The 20625-nt window shown below is 45.3% G+C and overlaps 2 protein-coding genes across 5 annotated transcripts in view; one reads left to right on the forward strand and one right to left on the reverse strand.

Moving 5' to 3' along the window:
* The window catches only part of RAF1 (Raf-1 proto-oncogene, serine/threonine kinase), a 66601-nt gene extending 53309 nt beyond the window's left edge, over positions 1–13292 (forward strand). For 2 of the 4 annotated variants that reach the window (XM_031064767.1, XM_031064768.1), the window contains 11 exons: positions 908–967; positions 2696–2723; positions 2815–2942; positions 3953–4070; positions 5423–5507; positions 6346–6522; positions 7143–7189; positions 8578–8696; positions 10379–10510; positions 11027–11161; positions 12157–13292. In XM_031064767.1, the coding sequence (XP_030920627.1) occupies positions 908–967; positions 2696–2723; positions 2815–2942; positions 3953–4070; positions 5423–5507; positions 6346–6522; positions 7143–7189; positions 8578–8696; positions 10379–10510; positions 11027–11161; positions 12157–12297 (1170 nt within the window). In that variant the 3' untranslated portion in view covers positions 12298–13292. The remainder of the gene's footprint in view (positions 1–907; positions 968–2695; positions 2724–2814; positions 2943–3952; positions 4071–5422; positions 5508–6345; positions 6523–7142; positions 7190–8577; positions 8697–10378; positions 10511–11026; positions 11162–12156) is intronic. The other 2 variants (XM_005430413.2, XM_031064769.1) reach the window with 1 other exon arrangement.
* MKRN2 (makorin ring finger protein 2) overlaps positions 13179–20625 on the reverse strand; it is an 8714-nt gene continuing 1267 nt past the window's right edge. The window contains exons 3-7 of the mRNA XM_031064765.1: positions 19011–19225; positions 18130–18240; positions 17557–17701; positions 16210–16411; positions 13179–13646 (exon numbers count right to left, since the gene is read on the reverse strand). Coding sequence (XP_030920625.1) covers positions 16259–16411; positions 17557–17701; positions 18130–18240; positions 19011–19225 — 624 coding nt within the window. The 3' untranslated portion in view covers positions 13179–13646; positions 16210–16258. The remainder of the gene's footprint in view (positions 13647–16209; positions 16412–17556; positions 17702–18129; positions 18241–19010; positions 19226–20625) is intronic.

Raw genomic sequence — 20625 nt, forward strand, 5'->3', positions numbered from 1 at the left:
CTCCCTTAGACTGGCAGTGAGGGACAACTCTTGGAAATCAGGCCTAAAGTGTTTGGGTTTCTTTAATTTTGATTTGTGTTAACCTTAACAAACTGGTGTGCAGGAAGTGCTGAGCTGCAGGACTTGGGAGACAGAGCAAACACTATTTGTTGCTTTTGCCTCTGGAATAATTTAAAAACTCTGGAGGCCAAGCAGAAGTCTTTCACTGCTGAGCTCACCTGCATCTTCAGCTGGTGATTTATGGACTTCTGTGAAACCTGAAGATCCTCTGAAGGGAGTAAGAGAGTTCCTCTGGACCTTGGCAGCCGAACAAGGCTGCCCTGCAGCCCCAGGAAGCATTTTTGGTCAGAGGCTGTGTCAGCTGGGTTTATGGGGGAAGGTGTCCTCCTTTCTCTTTGGGTTCTTTGGCTCCCAGCCCTTTTTGCTGGTTCAGAGGCCAGGCTGACCATCTCTGATGGCACAAACCACAATGGAGCACTCAAGAAAATCTGAATTATTGATCTGGGTAGAGTGATGAGTCTTTAAGGAGACTTTTTTTTCTTTATTCTTTATGCAGAGCAGTAAAGACAGAAACACTTTCTATTCTGGATCTTCACATTACCATAAAAATAGTTGTTACATCCTAAAAGCTTTTAAAAGGCCCCAGAGCAATGCAGAAATAAAGTAGCAGAGACTTTCTAGTAAACCAGGAGAAAAACTATAATAAAAAAATGGTTTACCCAAGGATAGATCCTAGTGAACCTCTGGGTTTGAGCAGGAATACTTAAAAATTTTACTGCACTTACTTATCATTTATCAAGCAAAACAGGTTACTTTTTCTTTCATTTAGCCTAACATTTAATTTTTAGAAATATTTTTTTTATACTTCCTCTGTTCTTTTCTTTTATCTCTTACTGTGTTGGCCTAGAATAACAGCCTGAATGCTTCTCCCAGCTCCTGGTGCAGACGCTTTTGTTTGAGGGGAAGAGTAGGTATTTCCTTGGTGCCTTCTGTTTTCTTGTCATTAACAGCATTGCTGTAACTTGTAAGCCATGGCAGTGTCCACCTGAAGTGTTTAATCTGGACCTGATCTTGCCAGCATGTTTATACTCAAATAGTGAGGCTGTTAATTGGAAGAGGCAAATTGATCAAGAGCTTCATGTTCGGTTTATCTGGCTGAATTCATCCTCCTCTGAATGTGAATAGGCTTGGATTAGAATGCATTGGGTCTCACAGCCTTTAAACAAAACCCTCTCAAAACACATCCATTGTGTGGCTTTTCCCCTCTGGAAATGGTTTTTATTGTCTGTACCCATCCAAATCCCTGAGATTAAGAACAAGTTGTACTGCTTTAATTTCCCATCCAAGTAAAGTTGACAGACTACAGCACTGGGGATGATGTTACTTGTGTTGTAAGAACAGGGGGTTTGGTTTGTTTGCTCTTGAATTCAGAAGCAAATAAAGAAATATTCACATCAGGAATGAAGCTCAAAAATACTTTTTCAAAGTAAGAACTCCACATAGAAAAGTATGAGACACAATTTCAGTTCTTTAGTTATCCTTTGCCAGCTTCCTTGAAAGCAGTTGCATTCTCAGGCTGATGTACAAAACCAGTCACTTGTTATTCGGGTTGTGAAAAGTTTTTATTATCCTTAAATTGAACAAAATCAGGAAATTGAGGAGTTCTTCATTGCTTGTTCATGCAGATTTTAATCCAGTCAGGTGTGGAGCAGTGGCAATCTGCAAGAATGCTGTACTTAGTCCAGCCTGGGTGAATGCAACTAATTAGCTAAAACAATATATTTTATAACTGAATCTTTGCTAAGGATAATCTTAATTTGAAACTGTGGAGTGCAATGTGGGCTTGTTCTGTCCTCCTATGAAATCTTACATTTATTATTCTACTAATTAGTTAGAGAATTTGCATTGACTTCTGTTAACTTTGACAGTGTTTAACCTCTCTGTAGTGCATGTTCTTGCTTTGTACTCACACAGTCCCTGGATATTTTCCCTTTCCTGTTTGTACTTTGGGATAATGCAAAAGGCAGGTGAGAAAAGCTGTGCAGTGCTGTTTGTCAGAGCTTAGTTCTCTCTTGTGCATGGCTGTAGAGTTGTGTTGTGCCCGTGGCATGAGGTGACACTTGTGGCACTGTCCTGGTGACCTGTGGGAAACACTGCTCAAATGCCGAATTCCCTGTGGGAATGTGCTTGGAAAAGGAGAGGGCTTTGTCTAGGGGCACTTGTGTAGCCTTTTTGGGGGTTGAAGTGGTATGTACAGCTATTTCACACTGGGTGTTGAGGTGGAATATTTGGGGGGGTTTAAAGTCCTGCTTTACCCCAGAAGCTGTTTGGGAGTTGTTCCCTGGGGCAGAGCCATCCCAGGAGCTCTGTCCACACCTGGAACATGAGCATGAAGTGCAGGGGGAATGCAGGCAGTGTTGCTGCTGGTTCTTCTTGTTTTGTGCCCTTTTTCTCTTTCCTTTTTGGTAGCAGTCCTTTCAGTATGCTGTGAACCTCTTCCCTGTGTTGTCAGAATTCACAAGTTGCATGGGTTTCCTGCAGGATTGGTGTGATGAGCAGATCCCCAATCTTGCAGCTGCTGGCCAGTGCTGTATTGCACTAAAACTGGCCCAGCAATTTCCACACCAGCCCTGCTTGTTCCTCTGTGTGCTCCTTGTTCCTTGATTAACTTTTTTATCCATTTTCTCTGTTGCAGGATGCAATTCGAAGCCATAGTGAATCAGGTATGGTTTCAAAACTGAAACATTCTCTAATATGGTTTGATTTGGTTGTTTTCTTGTTCAGCAACTGTTTTCTTGTGTTTCTGTCTTAAAGCCTCACCCTCTGCTCTGTCTGGAAGTCCTAACAATATGAGCCCAACTGGCTGGTCTCAGCCTAAAACCCCAGTCCCAGCCCAAAGAGAGAGAGCCCCTGCATCTAACACACAAGAAAAAAACAAAATTGTAAGTATGGTGATGTTTGCTTTAATGAAGAAATGAGTTACACCCTGCTGGGAGGAGTGGTGTGGTGGGATGAATTTCTGCACTAAAAGGTGCAGGTAATCCTGGGTTGCTCTGCACTGTGTGTACAGGAGCAATTTATTGTCATTAACTGGGGAATGGTGCCACTGCTGCCTTGGGTTATAAATGCTCAGAACAAAGTGTTCTGGGTTGCAGATGGATTTCAGGGAGTGGTGTGACATTGTCATTGCAGGTCCAAGGATTACCTTTTAAATCTTTAGAGGTTACATCCTTTGATCCTGTTTTAATTTATTTAAAATTGCCTTTATTAGCACTGTTTGAACTGTGCTGTTTCCATAGAAAGTGGATATTGCCAATGCCTGCATTTCCCTTGGACAGTCAAATGTCTCAGGGAAAAACAGATTTTACAAAATGCAACTTTTCCCTCAAAGGTTTGATTTAAACTTAAGGCTGGGGGGAAAGAAAAAAGAATTAGAAGAATAATTCATAATATCTTGAAACTTTTGGAGGCTTCTAAGCTTTCACAAGGAAACACAGTTGCTCAGTGGGATTCACAGTTTTTGCTCACTTGCACATTGGGAATTTTGCTCTCATCTGTTTGGCTTGTTCCATTTAAATATGTAAGAGTTTCAGAATTTTAGCATTGTGCTTTTAAAGAAATGACTTTCTTAAATATTTCAGATGTTTTAAAAGAATTGATCATAAAATACATGTTCCTTTTAGGATCTCAGATTAGGGTTTAATTTTCTAGTGCAGACCTTCATGATAAGCAGTTCAAGACATCCAAGAAAATGGGGTGATTTTCTTACTTAGGTTTTTTGCTAAAAAAACCCCACCACCCTCCCAAACTGAGGAGAAAAACAAAAATCCAAACTGCAGGACCAGCCCCTCAAGGTTTCAGGGGGAAGTTGTGTGAAAGAAGTTATTAAATTTATTTGTGTGTGTATAATACAGGTGATTAAAAATGAACTCCCTGTGAATTGTTGTTGCAGAGGCCTCGTGGACAGAGAGACTCCAGTTATTACTGGGAAATAGAAGCCAGTGAAGTGATGCTCTCCACCAGGATAGGCTCAGGCTCTTTTGGGACAGTTTACAAGGGCAAGTGGCACGGTGAGTCTGGAGCTGGGGGGACAGCACCCAGGACAAATGGAGCTTGGGGTGCTGGCTGCTCATCTGCCTCTGAAGGGAAAAGGGATTTAGGGGTGCTGGCTGCTCAGCTGCCTCCGAAGGGAAAAGGGATTTAGGGGTGCTGGCTGCTCAGCTGCCTCCAAAGGAGAATGGATTTATTGCTGCTGGGTGCTCATCCTTCACCAAAGGCCCAGGCAGAAACAGGAGCTGCTGTGTAAGAGCAGCCCTGGGATTAAAGCAAAGCACAGACACCAAACCTCAATCTCACAACTGCATCTCCATTCTCACTGCACTGATCTCTTCACTCCCATGTTCCCAGCTTGCTTTCTGAAAAGGGTTTGTTTTCTGTTAGCTGGGAAATTCCACAGCCTGCTGTTCAATTATGTTTAGCTTCTCTTACAACCTTTGTGGTTTAATTAGCATGCTTCATTTCCAGGTGAGATGGAAAGGAAATCAGCATAAATAAATTGTGGAGTTTTTTTCAATGAAAAAATGATTAATGTGAGAGTTTGATCTGTAGGTAGTGGGAATATTTTGAAAACAAGACACCCTTGCAAAGCTGTAGAATTTGTTTCCAAATTCATGGCTTGTGATTTTGAACAGAAACACACTGAAACCCCTCCAGGCTCTTAATTTAAATGGCAGTGTTGTCAGGAAAAAAAAACCTGACAAAACAAATCTGGAAACTTACCTGCTACCCTCTACTTTTAATGAGTAAATACTTGCATGTCTCAAAGCCCAGATGCTGTCAGCAGCAAGGGAAGCACTATTGTTACACTAAAAGTCATGGACAGGTTCTGATTTTCATTATGGAACTGAAATGGGACACAGAAATCAAGAGGAAAAATTAGTTCAGTCAGATTTTGTAATAAAAAATAAATTCATACTGTGATTTATTTTAGTAGAACATTCACACCTCTTCAAGTATCAAGAATTAAATAATTTAAGAAATTCTGCATGAAGGGGAGGTGTTGGGTTTTCTAATGTGCTCAAATGAAGTTTATATATAAAACATTTCAATATTTAAATTTGCTAATAAAACCACAAAGGTGTGTGTATATATGTCCTGCAAAAAGCATTCTAGCCCAACATAGCCCTTGAAAATAGAAGGGAGGTGTGGGAATAATTAATTAATGGCTTTTTCCATTAGACTGAAATTCAGCTGAATGAATTGCTTGATACCACAGGAATTTGTCTGCAGGGAAATCTTGACCCTTTAGTAGAGGTGTGCTGTGCACAAATGAGGAATTTTAATTACATTGTTTATTAGTGTTACTTTGAGGAGGAAGGGAAAGCTGCGTTTTCAGTAACTTTTGTGGTAATTTTATTTCCAGGGGATGTAGCAGTGAAGATCCTAAAGGTTGTAGACCCAACCCCAGAGCAGTTTCAGGCTTTCAGGAATGAAGTGGCTGTCCTGAGGTGAGTTGGTGTTCCACTGCTAAATTCTGATATTCCAGCTGCTGCATTTGCCTCCCAGCCCTCCCTGGAGCCTTCTGGCCCAATATTCTGTGTGTGATAGGCACAAAAAGCAGATTTCCAGAGAAGAATAAAAAAGACAGTCCTAGCTCAGAGTATTTTTGTGGTCTCTTAACACCCACATTGCTCAGACCACACTGGGCAGTGAAGGTGGGGATTAATAAATTCTGCCCTAATCCTCAGCACTCTTGAACTCTTCAAGTGTTGAAGTTTGAAGTTCCTCTTCAAACTGCAGCATAATGATTTTTTTCCCTTAAGCACATGCACTGATGAGTGTAACTGTTCTCTGCTTTCTGAGGTTTTTTAGTGTCTGTGATATTACTCCTGAAAATGAACCAAGCGGATACATTTAAAAAAACACCACCTTATCTGAGGGTTTACAGCTATCCTTTGGTTTCTCCTGGGATTCAGCCTTCCATCTAAAGCTGGCACTATTTCCCAGCTGCCAGGATGATTTCTGCCATTCCAATAACTTCTAACACCACTTGCAAGTGTGGCTGTTGCTTGTTGATGTCAAACCATTTGAGTTTTCAGACATCCTTTTCTTAATGTTGATTTTAAGTAACTGAAAAGGAAGTATTGTAACTAAAAAGCAAAAGACCAGCTGATAAACAGAAAATGGCAACCGTGGTGTATTTGAATTATTTGTGAGCCCAAACTTCACCCAGACATTGAGCTGGGATTGCAGAGATGAGGTGCATCCAGCCAGGAGTGCACTTTGAGCAGCCCTGGGAAGCACTTTTGGTGCAGCCACTGATTTCTCTTGGTGCTCCTCTGTCAGGAAAACCCGGCACGTGAACATCCTGCTCTTCATGGGCTACATGACCAAGGACAACCTGGCCATTGTCACCCAGTGGTGTGAGGGCAGCAGCCTCTACAAACACCTGCACGTGCAGGAGACCAAGTTCCAGATGTTCCAGCTCATCGACATCGCCCGCCAGACGGCCCAGGGCATGGAGTGAGTGCCCCCTTTTGCCCCCCTTTGCCCCCCTTTGCCCCTGCTTGTCCAGCCTGAGCTGTTGCTGTAGTGAGCAGATAAAATGCTGTTGTAAATTCAGAATGAGGGGGCTTTTCCTCCCCTGTGTCAGTGTAACACTGCAGTGTCTGACACACACTGATTGATGCTCTGTGGGGTGAGGGGAGGCTGCTCTCTTCCCCAGGACTCACCCAGGTGATTTTGGAAGCATTTCCAGCTCTGCTCTCAGCCCTGGTTCTGATGCTGGGAGCACAGGAGCAGCTGCTGCTGCCACAGCTCATTCATTGGAGCTCAGGGCCCAGGTTTGAGCCACACTGCAGGAGCTGGGCAGGTTAAATGTCCTTTTGGAGCAGTCAGCACAGGGCACAGAGCTCATGGCTCTGAGGACAGCCCCACTTTTCCAGGGTTAATGGAACTTGTGCCACTCCTTCCTGGCATTTCTTCACTGCACTGAGCACAGCTCCATTTCTTTGTTCCCAAAGTAGGCTGTGGAAAGGCAGAAGGGGTTGGGTGTGTAATAAACTGAATAAACTGTCTGGGGGGAATGACAATGCTGATTGTGAGCAGCCCTGCTAATGGCTCTTGTGCTTTTCCCTTCACAGCTATTTACATGCAAAGAACATCATCCACAGAGACATGAAATCCAATAGTATCCTTCCTGAGTCTCCATTCTCTGCTGGGACAGAGGGAGGGAGGGATTTCTTAATGGTAATGTGGAGCTTGCTTTCTGTGGGGGTTGCACCACTATTTAAATATATTTATATACATCTAACTACTGATGGGCAATCCCTGTTGATGAGCTAGCAAGGACTTCCACAGAGCATCTGTGCTTGTTTACCACACTTGGGATAAAGATGTGCAACAGTTGTGCTCCAGGAGTCTCTAATTTTACTGAAATGGGATTTATTCAGTCCTCTGGTACCCACATGCTGCTCTCATTGGTGGGAGCTGTGTGTGCCTGTTCATCTGTGTGCACACATGGGTTTGTTTCTGTCTCTTGGGTATTTTTAATATATTTAGAACTCTTCACATGAGTTCTAAATATATTCAGTATTTAGAAAGGAAGAAAGGCAGAAAGGAAGCCAAAAGTCTTACTTTAAACTCAAGAAAAGGCAGCCTTTTACCATTATATTTTGTGCAAAACTATATATTCAGTAACACATCTGGAGTGAAAATGTTGTGAGCTGATTTCTTTCACCTTTGAAGTGCCTGATTTTGCAATTACCAGAACATCCCTGGGGATGGGAACTGGGGTTTCCTTCCATCAAATGTGACCAGGATGTTTTAGCAAATGTCATCATAAAAAATCTGCCAAGTTCAGTAGTTCCACAATGTCAGTGGATTCCATTTCCAGTTAAACAAAAAAACCCCAATTATTTTACAGTATAGGAGGCCAGAAATTGGTGATTGCTAGTAGTGATGATCATTTTTGTGCATTAAGTTAGCTCTGCTCCTGACATAGAAATGAGAAAGACTCAGTCATGTTTATATTTCTGAATTATCTTCTTGAACTTGCAGCATTCCTAAGTGAAATCATTAAATGACAACTTCTTAAAATAACCCCAGCAAAGAAGGTGCTGGTATCAGTGACAGATCCATGAAGGAGATAATTATAAATAGTGTGGATGTATTTGCAGTTAAAATCATAGTTAAACCTCAGGAGATCTGCCAGAGAACTTCGTGGAAATAGATTTTATTTTGATAGTTAACTTCTCCTTGTAATTGTTTTTTTCTTAATTTTCTTTTCTGAGTTGTGAGACCTCTGAGATGTTTCCCTTTCTCAGTTATTTAAGGAGCTGCAGCCATGGGTGGTAATGAACTGTTGATTTCTGTCCTAGCTCACCATAAAGATAAATCTACAAATGCTGCTGAACATCTGCTCTGGTTTAGTGTTAAATGTTAATTCAAAATCTCTTTTCCTTTGTTTCCCATATAGCTCACAGCAGGTTTTAATAAAACAAGCAGCACTTGCCAGTCAGGTCAGAAAATATACAATGGTTGACTCAGTTTTGTGCAGTTCCTTTAACAAACCCACAGATATATTTCTTCATGAAGGCCTCACAGTGAAAATAGGAGACTTTGGTCTGGCAACTGTAAAATCCAGGTGGAGTGGATCCCAGCAGGTGGAGCAGCCCACGGGCTCCATCCTGTGGATGGTGAGCACAACATTCCCTGCTTTTCAATATTCCCCTGAACCCTGTCCTGGACACTCAGGTCTGTCTGTCCTGTGTGGGTTTTTGTTCAGCTGTAGGACAAGTTCAAATTGGGGATGAATTGTGCAAAGCAGGCACCAGGCAGCCGTGGATTCTCCACTGGGCCTTGTGAGTTATTTGAAATATTTAGGGCTGCCAGTGTATCTGGGAATGTGTATTAAAAATGTCAGGATGCTTGGCCAAAACTGCTTTGTGCTCTGTAAAATACACACATCACCTGAAACAGAGTTCCAGAAGCAGAAATGTTCTTTTCTTTAACAAAATTGTACAAAAAGACAAATTTTAAAAGCTTTTTATAAAAGGATTTAAAACTAATTTACCCAATGGCATGCAATGTATTTGTGTACATGAAGTAGACCTTGGGGGAAAAAAAAAAAACCCTGCATATTTGCTCATTGCAGGCTTTAAAAAAATTAATATATTTATTTTAGTCATTTGTAGCCCATCTTTGCTGAGCTGTCACAGGTGGGGAAGTTGTTTTTGTTTCCTTGGAAGCTCCTGTGGTCCCTTATTGTGGTTTTTATGCTGTTGTACTTCAGTGCTTTGCTTAATAATTCTGGGGATTCTTTAGGAGGGAGAAAAAATCTTAGCCAATGGGAAAGTTCTTCTGATGGTTCACACCTTGTTTTGCTCAGTCATCTGACAGTGTTTATTTTAAGAAGCTTCATAATTTGCAAATATGTTAAAATGTTCCTGCATTTCTTCCCTGATCTGTTCAATATGTGCTGGTTTGTGTTTGGCTTTCACATTTCCTGACCAAGTTTTGGTATCAATTGACAAGAGATGAGAGTTTTGTATTTTCCCTTTTAACCTTGATACCAGTTTAAGAACTGATGGTGAAACTCTGGCTCAGTTCTGTGTGAGGTGTAACAGGAGTCAGTAAATGTTGCAAATCCAAATACTAATATTTTTTCTAATGGCAAAATGCTTGTTCAGTAAAAGCATTGATTTTTTTTTTGTGTGCTCTGAACTGTATTGATATTTTTTATAAGATGTGGAGTTGCCTGAACTTCTTCAGAGCTTTTGGTAAACTCATCAAACTTTGGGGGTATGTTAAACCAGGAAACATGCAAAATGTGAAAATGTTCCTGCATTTCTTCCCTGATCTGTTCAATATGTGCTGGTTTGTGTTTGGCTTTCACATTTCCTGACCAAGTTTTGGTATCAATTTACAAGAGATGAGAGTTTTGTAATTTTAAGATACATTTTTATATTTATACATTTATATATAAAAATATATATTTTTTATATATTTTATATTTGTTTAACCTTATTTATATATATATTTTATATTTGTTTAACCTTGATACCAGTTTAAGAACTGATGGTTAAACTCTGGCTCAGTTCTGTGTAAGGTGTAACAGGAGTCAGTAAATGTTGCAAATCCAAATCCTAATATTTTTTCTAATGGCAAAAAGCTTGTTCAGTTAAAGCTTTGGTTTTTTTTTTTTTTTGTGTGCTGTTTTGATATTTTAATAAGATGTGGAGTAGCCTGAACTTCTCCAGAGCCTTGGTAAACTCATCCAAGCTTTGGGGTACCCTTTGCTCCCTGATTTCCAGCTGAGCTCAGTCCCAAATCCTCTCTCTTGGTTTTCTGGTGTTGCTGATGCTTTGTTCCCCTGCAGGCCCCCGAGGTGATCCGGATGCAGGACAGCAACCCCTTCAGCTTCCAGTCAGATGTCTACTCCTATGGAATAGTGCTCTATGAGCTGATGACAGGGGAGCTGCCCTACTCCCACATCAACAACAGAGATCAGGTAGGGGCCCTGTGGGGGCAGCCCAGCTCAGTCTGCCCATGGCACTTCCCTGGGCCTGCAGAAATGCAGGGTAAATACAATACACAGCCTGCCCGGTGTCACCACATGAGAATTCACCTCACTATTGACAGTGCAGGTACTCAAAGGTAAAAATTCCTTGTTCATGAACATTTGAAGTGCCCTGTTAAATTATTCCCAGGTTACAGCTTCTGCTGCACAGTAAAATACTGGTTTATACATTTGCAATTATGGGAAATTCCTGCTTTGGTGTTAAATATGCTGCTGCTACATCAGGAAGATTGGATTTGGGGCTTTTTACTAAGGGGAAACCCCAGTAACTATTGTCCAACCTTGGAATATTGAATATTTGCGTTTGCTCTGTGCTGTTAGGCAGCCCACCCTGCAGGGCAGTGTTGGTGCCCTGTGGGACTGGGTTTCATCACCGTGGGGGCAGCACAGCTGCCCAGCAGTGAGCCCCCCGTGTAACCTGGCTTTGTGTGGGTGGTTGCTTTGCAGATCATTTTCATGGTTGGCAGGGGCTACGCTTCCCCAGACCTCAGCAAGCTGTACAAGAACTGCCCCAAGGCCATGAAGAGGCTGGTAGCAGATTGTCTGAAGAAAGTCAGGGAAGAACGACCTCTGTTCCCACAGGTGAGTGGGGTGTCCTGCCCAGGGCCCTCAGGGCTTTGTGAGGAGCCATTGGCACACACAGCACTCTGCAGATGGAAATTGTGGTTTATAGGAAGTGCAGCCTTGCCCTGTTTCTGTCTCTATTGCTCGTGCAGCTCTGGGCAGTTTGTGTGAGGCCATGGAACACAACCTGAGGCTGTGCTGGGCTGTCAACACCTGACCTGCCCAGAGACAAACCAAACCCCCCTCAGTGCAGAAAAGTGAAATCTGTCTGGATATTCATTTCGAGTTAAGGGAGATGAGAGGCCATTGCTCCTTTCCTTCCCCACAACTCTGAACAAGGAAACAGAATCCACTGGGGGATGTAAATTCATGGAGCAATTCTTGGTATTTCTACAAGGGATGCTTTACCTTTTCCTGTCACTATGGGGATGGGGAAGGTACTTTCTTACACTCATTAATTATAAGAATAATAATAATTACTCTTATAATTATGAGCAATTAATTAATTAAACATCAGCAATTTTGGAAAAATAACTTCTTGCTGTTGCAGTCAAGCATTTTTTAGAAAGTTCTTTTTAACTGTCAGGCAGAAGATGCAGTTCCTTCCTTGTTACTCTGCTGGAGGGTGGTTTAGATGTTCATTAATTGCTCCTAATTATCTGTGAATTGATGAAAAGCACCCTCCCAGCCTCTGGAACCCCCTGAGGCCCTCCCAGCACTGACAGTGCAGAGTGGGCAGAGTTGGGTTCCTCCAACTCTGTGTTCTCAGTGCCCCACGGAGCATTAATGTAACACTTGAACTGGATAAGAACTGAGTGAATGAATGGATAAATTAATGGGTGAATGAAGGTTTGAATGGAGGCAGAGGGAACTGCAGGCCCCACTGGCCTCTCAGAGCTGCTGTGGGTTTAAATGGAAGGTTTGAATGGAGGCCGAGGGAGCTGCTGTTGGTTTGAATGGAGGCAGAGGGAGCTGCAGGTCCCACAGGCCTCTCAGAGCTCTCTTTTCCCCAGATCCTGTCCTCCATCGAGCTGCTGCAGCACTCTCTGCCCAAAATCAACCGCAGCGCCTCGGAGCCGTCCCTGCACCGCGCCGCCCACACCGAGGACATCAACTCGTGCACGCTGACCTCCAGCAGGCTGCCCGTGTTCTGAGTGCTCCTGCCCGTGCTCCGAGTGCTCTGCCCTGACTCCAGCAGGCTGCCCGTGCTCTGAGCTGCTCCTGCCCTGCTCCTGGCCGGGGCTGCAGGGGGAACTCGAGCTGTGCCTCCCAGCCTGGTGTCCAGGCTCCTCCAGCAGGACCCTCCGTGTCCCATCCCACCAAGAAGCTGCTCTGGATTCGTGCAGTTCTCAGCCTGCAGGGACACAGCTCCTCATTGCCTTTGCTACCATCTCTTGTTCTGGGAGAGGTAACAGACTACAAATCAAGAGATCTATTACTATTTTTTTAATAGATGCACTTGAGCCTTATTTTCCCCTTCCCAGAAGCGATGGCTGTTTGTTTGGCAGTGGTTCTGGCTGGCTTTGCTCTGGGCTCAGTGAGGGGGCTCTGAGGACAGGTGATGTTCTGGTGCTCTGACTGCCCCGTGCCAAGTGTCACCTCACCCTGGGGAGTTGTGCCTGGAGTGGGAAGAGGAAATAACTCTGGAAATCAGCTCCTGCCTAAGAGCTTCACCAAGCCAATGAAATAAGTTCAAATGCTAATTCAACACAAAATAGTTTTGCAATAGTTTTGCACATAGAAGAAAAACTCTTGCAAAAGGATGGAATCTGTCGTGAATTGTCCTGCTCAGAGAAGGAGGTGAGCCAGTCCTGCTTTGGTCATCTTGAGAAGCCTCCCAGCTGCCTTTGGTACTATGGACCTGTTGCTGCAGCCCAGGCAGGGTGGGTGAGGAGGGCTGGGCTGGCAGAGGCTGAGGGTGTTTCCCCTTCTGCAGAGGCTGAGGATTGAGGATGTCCCCCTCCTGCAGAGGCTGCATCCAGCAGGAGCTGTTGTCCAAGAGATGCACTAGCAAGAGGAAACTGAGCATATACAGTTTTTCTTGTTGATTTGGGTTTTAATTTTGTTTTTATTGCTCCTGAGAAAATGCATTTATTGTAAGCCAAGGTTCCTCTGATTATCTTATTTTAATAAAATAAATTAAATTTTAGGTTTAAGATTCAATGTCATCATTTTAATGTAGTCAGCCACAGTTCCGAGTGGGACATCTGCATTTGGAAAACTCAAGAAATGACATTCTGAATAGTTTTTAAAAAGTAACTGATAAATAACAGCAGTGCAAGTAAAAACACCCTTGATAAAACAACCTCTACATTTCCAGTCACATGACAAGAGAGTTTCTGTACTGTAGTGATCTTTGAGCAGCAGCTGCTTTGGACACCGCCTGATGTGCTCAGGCTCCTGCCCTGCACCACTTTGGCTCCATTCTCTCTTGTTCACTGAGGTGCAAGGCAGGTTTTTGTGTTGGCTGAACTCCACGGAGGACAGGAACAGGTGGGTGAATCTAAAAATGGATTTTTTCAAAGAGCAGTTGGTGAAATGGTTATTAGGGCAGAAATGGAAGCCCTTTTGGGATTTTGCCTTTCTGTGGGTGCAGAGGGTACTGGGGGGGGTCAGGGCTGGCTGTGCCCTCTGCACCTGCACCCCAAAGCTCTGGGCAGAGCTGCTGCCTTTGCTGGGAACTGGGACAGTCCCTGGAATGCCCCAACAGCCACTGCAGCCTCTCCTGTGCAGCAGCAGAACCCACAGAGCTCCTGTGAGAGGGAGCAGAGCCAGACCCAGAAACCAGCTCCAGTTTGTCCTCAGAATATTCTGGAACAGGACAAGGGCAGGATGTGAATCCTTGTGTGATGATAACTGAGAATGCCTGTGAGCTTTGCTTCCTAAACAGTAAATTGGGACTTGAAGTCTCCATTTTGTTCTGCATGGTTTTTAACAATATCATTGTATTTGGACTGCAGTTCTCTCTAAACATTATTTATCTCTAATTGTCACTTCATTATAATAAGCTTAAAACATGGAAGGAAAAAACCCAGAAGAGGTAAGCTGCTTTTATTTTAATTCTGATTTCCCAAAAGAAACCATTAACCTGGGATTTTTAAACCAGATCATGTGTCTCTTGAAAAAATGAAGTATTTTGGATAAGTAGGTTTATTTTAACCAGTACTTATGTCCAGTTAAATGAAAGGTGCTGAGTGAAGAACTCAGACATTGTAAGTCCCTGGTAGCTTTGAAAAACAAGTTATGTTTTTAATTTCAGATGATCCCTCATGGCTTCTTGGGGCAGAGTAAATCAGGAATGTCCTGTTTAGGGTAAAGAACATCCTCTCCATTGATTTTTTTTTTAGTGTATTCCTGACAATATTTCTTTCTGGAAAAAAAAATTAGGCGGAGGGGCAGATGGAAATGAGCTTCAGTGGGAGGGTGAGGGCTGGGGAAGTATTCTGGGGTACAAAGGGTGTTTGGGTGTCCCTGACCCACCTGGGTGTGTAACATCCCTCTCAGGGATAATTCACCTTCTGCTTTGCAATTAGTGCTGACCAATTGCACTGACAGGACTTCAGCCCTTTGCTGGGCCAGCTTTACCAAGAGAGGGAATTGATGTTGTTACAGCCACTGCAAGGCCAGCCCTGACTGTGCAGGGAGCACTGCTCAAATTACCTGCGGGGGGAAATGAGGGGAAGTTTAATTTCCAGGTGAGAACAGAGGGCACAGGTGGCAGAGGGGAGGAGCTCCTGAGCCAGAAATGCCACCAGCAGCTGAGTGGATCATGCTGGAGTCACTGCTCTGGTGCCAGCTGAGGTGTTGGAATGCCAGGTTGAGGTTCCTGCTGCTCCCTCCCAGCAGGGACCCAGCTGCTGCCACCCCCCAGGGATGGCCCTGTGTGCCCAGGCCCCTCTGAACACATTTTGCTGCATCATTTCCCACCCCTGGTGGGTCAAGGCTCTGACCATCACTGATTCCAAACCTCTTCTGCTCTTGGCCTTTCTTTCTTACACATTTTTAAGTATTATTTTTATGCTTTCATATTGCTGAAGATAACAACCAAACCAGTTCACACCTGCCTTCCATAGCAACCAAACTGTTGTAAAACAAACCCCACATCTCTGCTGGTGTTTACAAACACTGCTCAGTGATTTACAAGGGGCTGAGTCAGTGACAGCTCCTGCTCAGGTGTGTCCATGCTGTTGTTATTGCAGTGCTCACTGAATTCTTGGTTTAAATTCCAAGTTAGAACACTTGACTTGGCAGAATTAACTTCTGGTACCAGATTTCACAATCAAACTGCCTTTGCCACACCGACAGAAATCACATTTTTAACAAAGCCAGAATTCAGTACCAAGTCTGTTCACTCAGCAGAGATGTGCATGAATCCCTCAGCCCTCCCTGGGCCTTGCTGGGGCCAAGGGGAGTGGAGGCTCTGAGCTGCTGCAGAGCCACCCCTGCTCTGGGAGACACCTCACTCCTCTCTGCTGCAGCTGCAGTGACTGCAGGGATCAGTGCAGCTGCTTCTGCTTTGCAGCAGGAGCCACTGCTGCCTCTGAGCACTGGGGTTAGTGTGAAACAGGCTCATTACACTGGGATTGGTGTAAAACAGGGCTGGGAGCTCCACTGGCAGCACCTGGGGAGCCAGGTCTGCCCAGAGAATCCAGCAGCCTCCACTCTGAACTCCAGGTACTACCTGAGGTGTAATTACCAGCTCCTTCTTAAGGAGAAAACCCTACACTGACCATTATTCCCAGTGGGTTCTGTAGTTTTACATTTAGCTGATTTAGTGGAGAAAAAAACCCAAGAGCACCCAAACTCTAATTAGCAAGAGTTTTTACCAGCTGAAGCTTTCACTGGACCTGGATTTACACTACCACTCAGCTCACAAGACAGCATATGTTAGGCCAGATAGGGAGAAAACCCTCCTGGGATTAAGGGATTTTTTTCCATGCAGCCAATTTTTTTTTTCTTTTAAATATATTTTAGTCTTTTTTTTGTTGTTGTTGTTGCCATATAAAAACTATCTGAAAACTTTACCAGGACTGCACAAGTAACCAGCAGGGCACGTTTTGTTCTACCTGTGCTGGAGAGATAAAAGCTTGGCTGGCAGCCAGCAGCATGGGGGGCTCAGAGGAGCTCTGGGTGCTCGCTGGGCTCCTCCTCAACCCCAGAGAGGTGCATGAAGAGCTCCCCCAGCTCCGTGACCTCGGCGTCGGCGCCGGGCGCGCTCCGGCTCTCCCTGTCCTCGATGAAATCCCACAGGCGCACGGAATTGAAGAACTGCAGCAGAGACAGACACAGAGAGCAGCCTGAGCACCCCTGTGCCACTGACATATTTGAAAAAAAAGCCTTTTGCCAGGATCTTTTCTCCTGAGAAGCTGAGAAGCTTCAGCTGCTCCATGTTTTGCTGCTTTGGAATGTGATCTGGAGAACTGTTTACCCAGCATGTGAATTGCTTTTACTTGATGACCAATGACAGCCCCCTGTGTCGAGGCTGTGAGCAGTCTCAAGGTTTTATTATCATTCCATTTCTTTCCTTGCTAGCCTTCTGATGAAATCCTTTCTTCTATTCTTTTAGTATAGTTTTAGTATATAATTTTCTTTTAATATAAAATAATAAATCAGCCTTCTGAAACATGGAGTCAAGATTCTCATCCCTTCCCCTGTCCTGGACCCCTGTGAACACCCCCACACCCCTGGCCTGGGCAGGCACCTCCCCATTCAAAGCAGCCCCAGAGGTGGCTGTGAGCTCTGGTGACAGCCAGGCTCTGTGTGCCCGGGGAGGGGACACAGCTGGGGCACAGCCAGCACCACTTCCTGAGGTTTTGTCCCTTTCAGCTGCCCTGAGTGCCAGCACAGGAGGAGCTGTGAGTCCTGTGGGTGAAAGCTTAAAGGGCAGAATCCCTGTGAGGAAAGGTTTGGGCTGGTTGTAAAACCAAACATACTCTGAAGCACTTCTGCTCTTTACAGACTCAGCCAAAGTTCAGTAGCACTATTATCTGTCTTCAGCACACTGAGAAGGAAATGAACCAAAGCTTCCCCAACTTCAGCTGTGCCTAAGACAATAACTCTGCCCAAGCCCCAGAGTACTGGACAGCGTGGCACAAAGCCCCTCAGACAGCCTCAAGGGGTGAGCTCCCTTCTGCCTGAGGCAAGAATCATGCACAACTAATAAACTCTGCTCCAAAGTTCATACAGCACAATGTCTCCCACATCAGTCAGTTTGTGAGTCCGTTTACACTGGTCAGAAATACGCATTTGGCTCATAACTAGAGAAATTTGGTAACATCCAGGCATAATGAGAGACACTCTCTGTCTCCAAGGACAAACCCTTGCCCAAGGAACATTGAGGGGCTTTTCCCACCTGTCCTGCATGGCAGGCAGCAGTGGCAGCAGCACAGCTGGGGCTGCAGGGCTCTCCTTACCCTGACGGTGCCCTCGGAGCTCAGCTGCTTCCTGGGTTTCTCGGGCTCGGCGCGGGTGCCGTCGGGGTAGGCGTGCAGGTACAGACACTTCCCCCCAAAGGGACACGTCCCTTTGCCTTGCTCAAAGTACTTGCAGGGCTTTTTCCTGAGGGAAGCACAAGAGAGAGGTTATTGCCTTCAGCTGGAAGGGAAGGAGGTGCAGCTCAGTGCCCACAGCCTCAGTGGTGCTCTGCTAACACAGCCACCGGGCTGAGAGCAGTGACACTCTTCCATTCTCCTTCCCTCAGTCACCAGGAGTGATGGCTGAGGGGTCCACACAGAGCCATTTTGGCAAGTGAGCTGAAGCAGCTTCAACATTTCTGAGCATTTTCAACATTTCTGAGCACAGGGAGGCGGAGTGTGTGACCTGCAATTGCACAGGCACAGAGTGAAGCAAAGTGTGAGCAGAGATGAGGAGCTCTCTGCAGCAGGGTCTGTAATTACAGTAAGTTTAAAGATAAAGGCTCAGCAATTGACTGAGTCTTAGAGCAGCTAAAGAACAGCGGGAGGGGTGTGGGTGGCTGCTGAACTTACCCCACTCCCTGCTTAAATGCTTCAATCAGCTCATTTTTCTTCTCCTGCTCTTCCACCCAGTACACGCTGGGGATGACAAACTCGGAGATCACACGGCACTCGGGGCAGGACCTGGAGAACAGCACAGACAGAGATGCTCTGGAACCTCCCCACACTGGAACCCTCCTCAGACTGCCCCAGCAGTGAGCACCCCCCCCAGAGAAGGGGATCTGTCACCTCAGGCAGCACACAGACACCTCCTCCCACGTTAGCACAGAGCTTTTTTGGGAGTTCCACTTGGAATTGCTCAGTTCAGGGCACCCAGGGCTTGTGTTTGTCTCTGGACTTGAGCAAAAGTCTGCACATTGCTCCCATGTGCAGAGACAAACTCCCACCCCAGGGTGAGGTGGGAGATGAGAATGTGACTCCAGGTTCTCAGCAGGCTGATTATTATATTATATTATATTATATTATATTATATTATATTATATTATATTATATTATATTATATTATATTATATTACTAAACTATAGAGAAAGGATACCTCAGAAGGTTAAACAAGAATAATAATGCAAGCTCCTGACTGACTCCTCAGAGTCCCACACAGCTGATGCTGATTGGTCATTAATTAAAAACAATTCCCATGAAACCAATCAAAGATGCACCTGTTGGTAAAGGATCTCCAGACCACATTCCAAACAATCAGAGAATTATTGTTTTCATTCTTTTCTGAGGCCTCTCAGCTTCCCAGGAGAAGAAACCCTGGTGAAGGGATTTTTCAGCAAACACCACGGTGACAGCCCTGGGCCTGGCAGAGCTGGGGCAGGCTCTGCTGGGCTCTGACACCTGCAGCACCAGCCCCCCAGGAGCAGCTCAGCCCCCAGGCAGGTGCAGCACTCACTTGATGATGGGGTTCTCAAACTGCTTGGCACACCTCCACTGGCGGATGCAGGACAGGCAGTAGGTGTGGGTGCAGTTGGACAGGATCCCAAACCTCCTCTCCGAGGCCGAGGCCTTCTCATAGACCACCTCCATGCAGATGCTGCACACCTTGTCCTGGCTGGCCTGGATGGCAAAGGCCCTCTCCATGTCGTGCTCAAAGGTTGCCATGCACATCTGTCAGGGGACAGGGCACTGTGAGTGCCAGCCTGGCACACCCAGCTCCCTCTGGGGAAGCATGGAGCACTCCCTGAGGGCACCACTCCTACCTGGCACTGGCACAGTTTAAAGAACATTAAATTCAATCACCTATTTCAGCCTGCAGTGTTCTCCCAGCTGTCAGAAATAAAGATGCCAGGGTGCTTCACTCACCCCTTTCTGCATCTCTGTCAGAGAACAGGTACTGAATTATTTGGTGCTTCAAACACCCCCAAAAAACATCTCATTGAACAGGTGCCACACTCAAGGTGTTGCTCTGATTATAATTAAGGTCACATTCATTCACCAGATGCTCATTTTTCCCCAGGCAGGGAATTAGTCTCCTGTTTAAGGCTTCCCTCCAACACTTCTCACCCCAGCAGTGACAATCCAGAGCCCTTTCCCACTGCCACAGCCCTGCAGGGTGAGCTGGTGCCTCAGTGAGACCTCCCCCAGCCCTTCTCCTGGGACCTGCAGGGTGCTGTGGGACAGGGCAGCAGGCCAGTCTCTGCTGAGCATGAAATGGCAAACCCCACAAGCTGCTACCTGCAGCCAGTTCAGCTCCAGAGGCCTGAGCTGGCCCAGCACCATTCTCTGGACCAGCAGTACAAGAGGAGCTCTGGGGAGAAGCTCCACGTTGAGCTGGACCCCTCACTAGTCCTAAACACATTCTTACTCTTAACCCCAGCAACGCTCTCCACCCCCATCCTATTTCCACTTCTATCCAACAGCCTCCAGAACAGCCCCAGCACAATTACAAACACAAAACCTCCTTCTCCATCAGCCTCATCCCAATAGCAATCTACATCCACTCTGGAACACAAAGCCTCACCTCCTTCTGACAATGAAAATTCATTGTAAACTTCCAAATCCCCATCAGCCTAAAACCAGACTTCTACTCCCTTACCTTCTTCCCCTTTGCCCTGTTCCTGCCATGATCTGTCCTTGTTGAAGATTGCAATGCAAGATGTTTTCCATTACCATCTGTATGGCTGATTACCTTGTCAAGTGAGCAGTTTGCCTTATCTCTCTCTCTGAGTGATCACATTCACAGCTGTTGAATGTCACTGCATGGCTGATAAGAACTACAGCATCCCATTGGGAGATGTGAGCCCAGAGGGAGGAGCCAAGCATTGCTACCCAGATATCATCCAGAGGTTTTTTAGACACCAGCACGGCTTCTCCACGGGATTCACCAGAGGAACAGCAGCTGCCTCTTCCTCCACTGGATCTTCAGAGGAAGACTACATCCTTCTCTACAGAACCCCCTTGCTCCAACAGAACCACCCCTGACACTACAGGAGGACTGCAGCCACATTTCCAATTGGACTGCAACCAACACCCTGACCCACAGGGTGTCAGGTTGGGTTCTGACTCTG

The sequence above is a fragment of the Geospiza fortis genome, unplaced genomic scaffold, assembly GCF_000277835.1.
Source record: "Geospiza fortis unplaced genomic scaffold, GeoFor_1.0 scaffold1212, whole genome shotgun sequence".
In the NCBI taxonomy this organism is placed as follows: Eukaryota; Metazoa; Chordata; class Aves; order Passeriformes; family Thraupidae; genus Geospiza; species Geospiza fortis.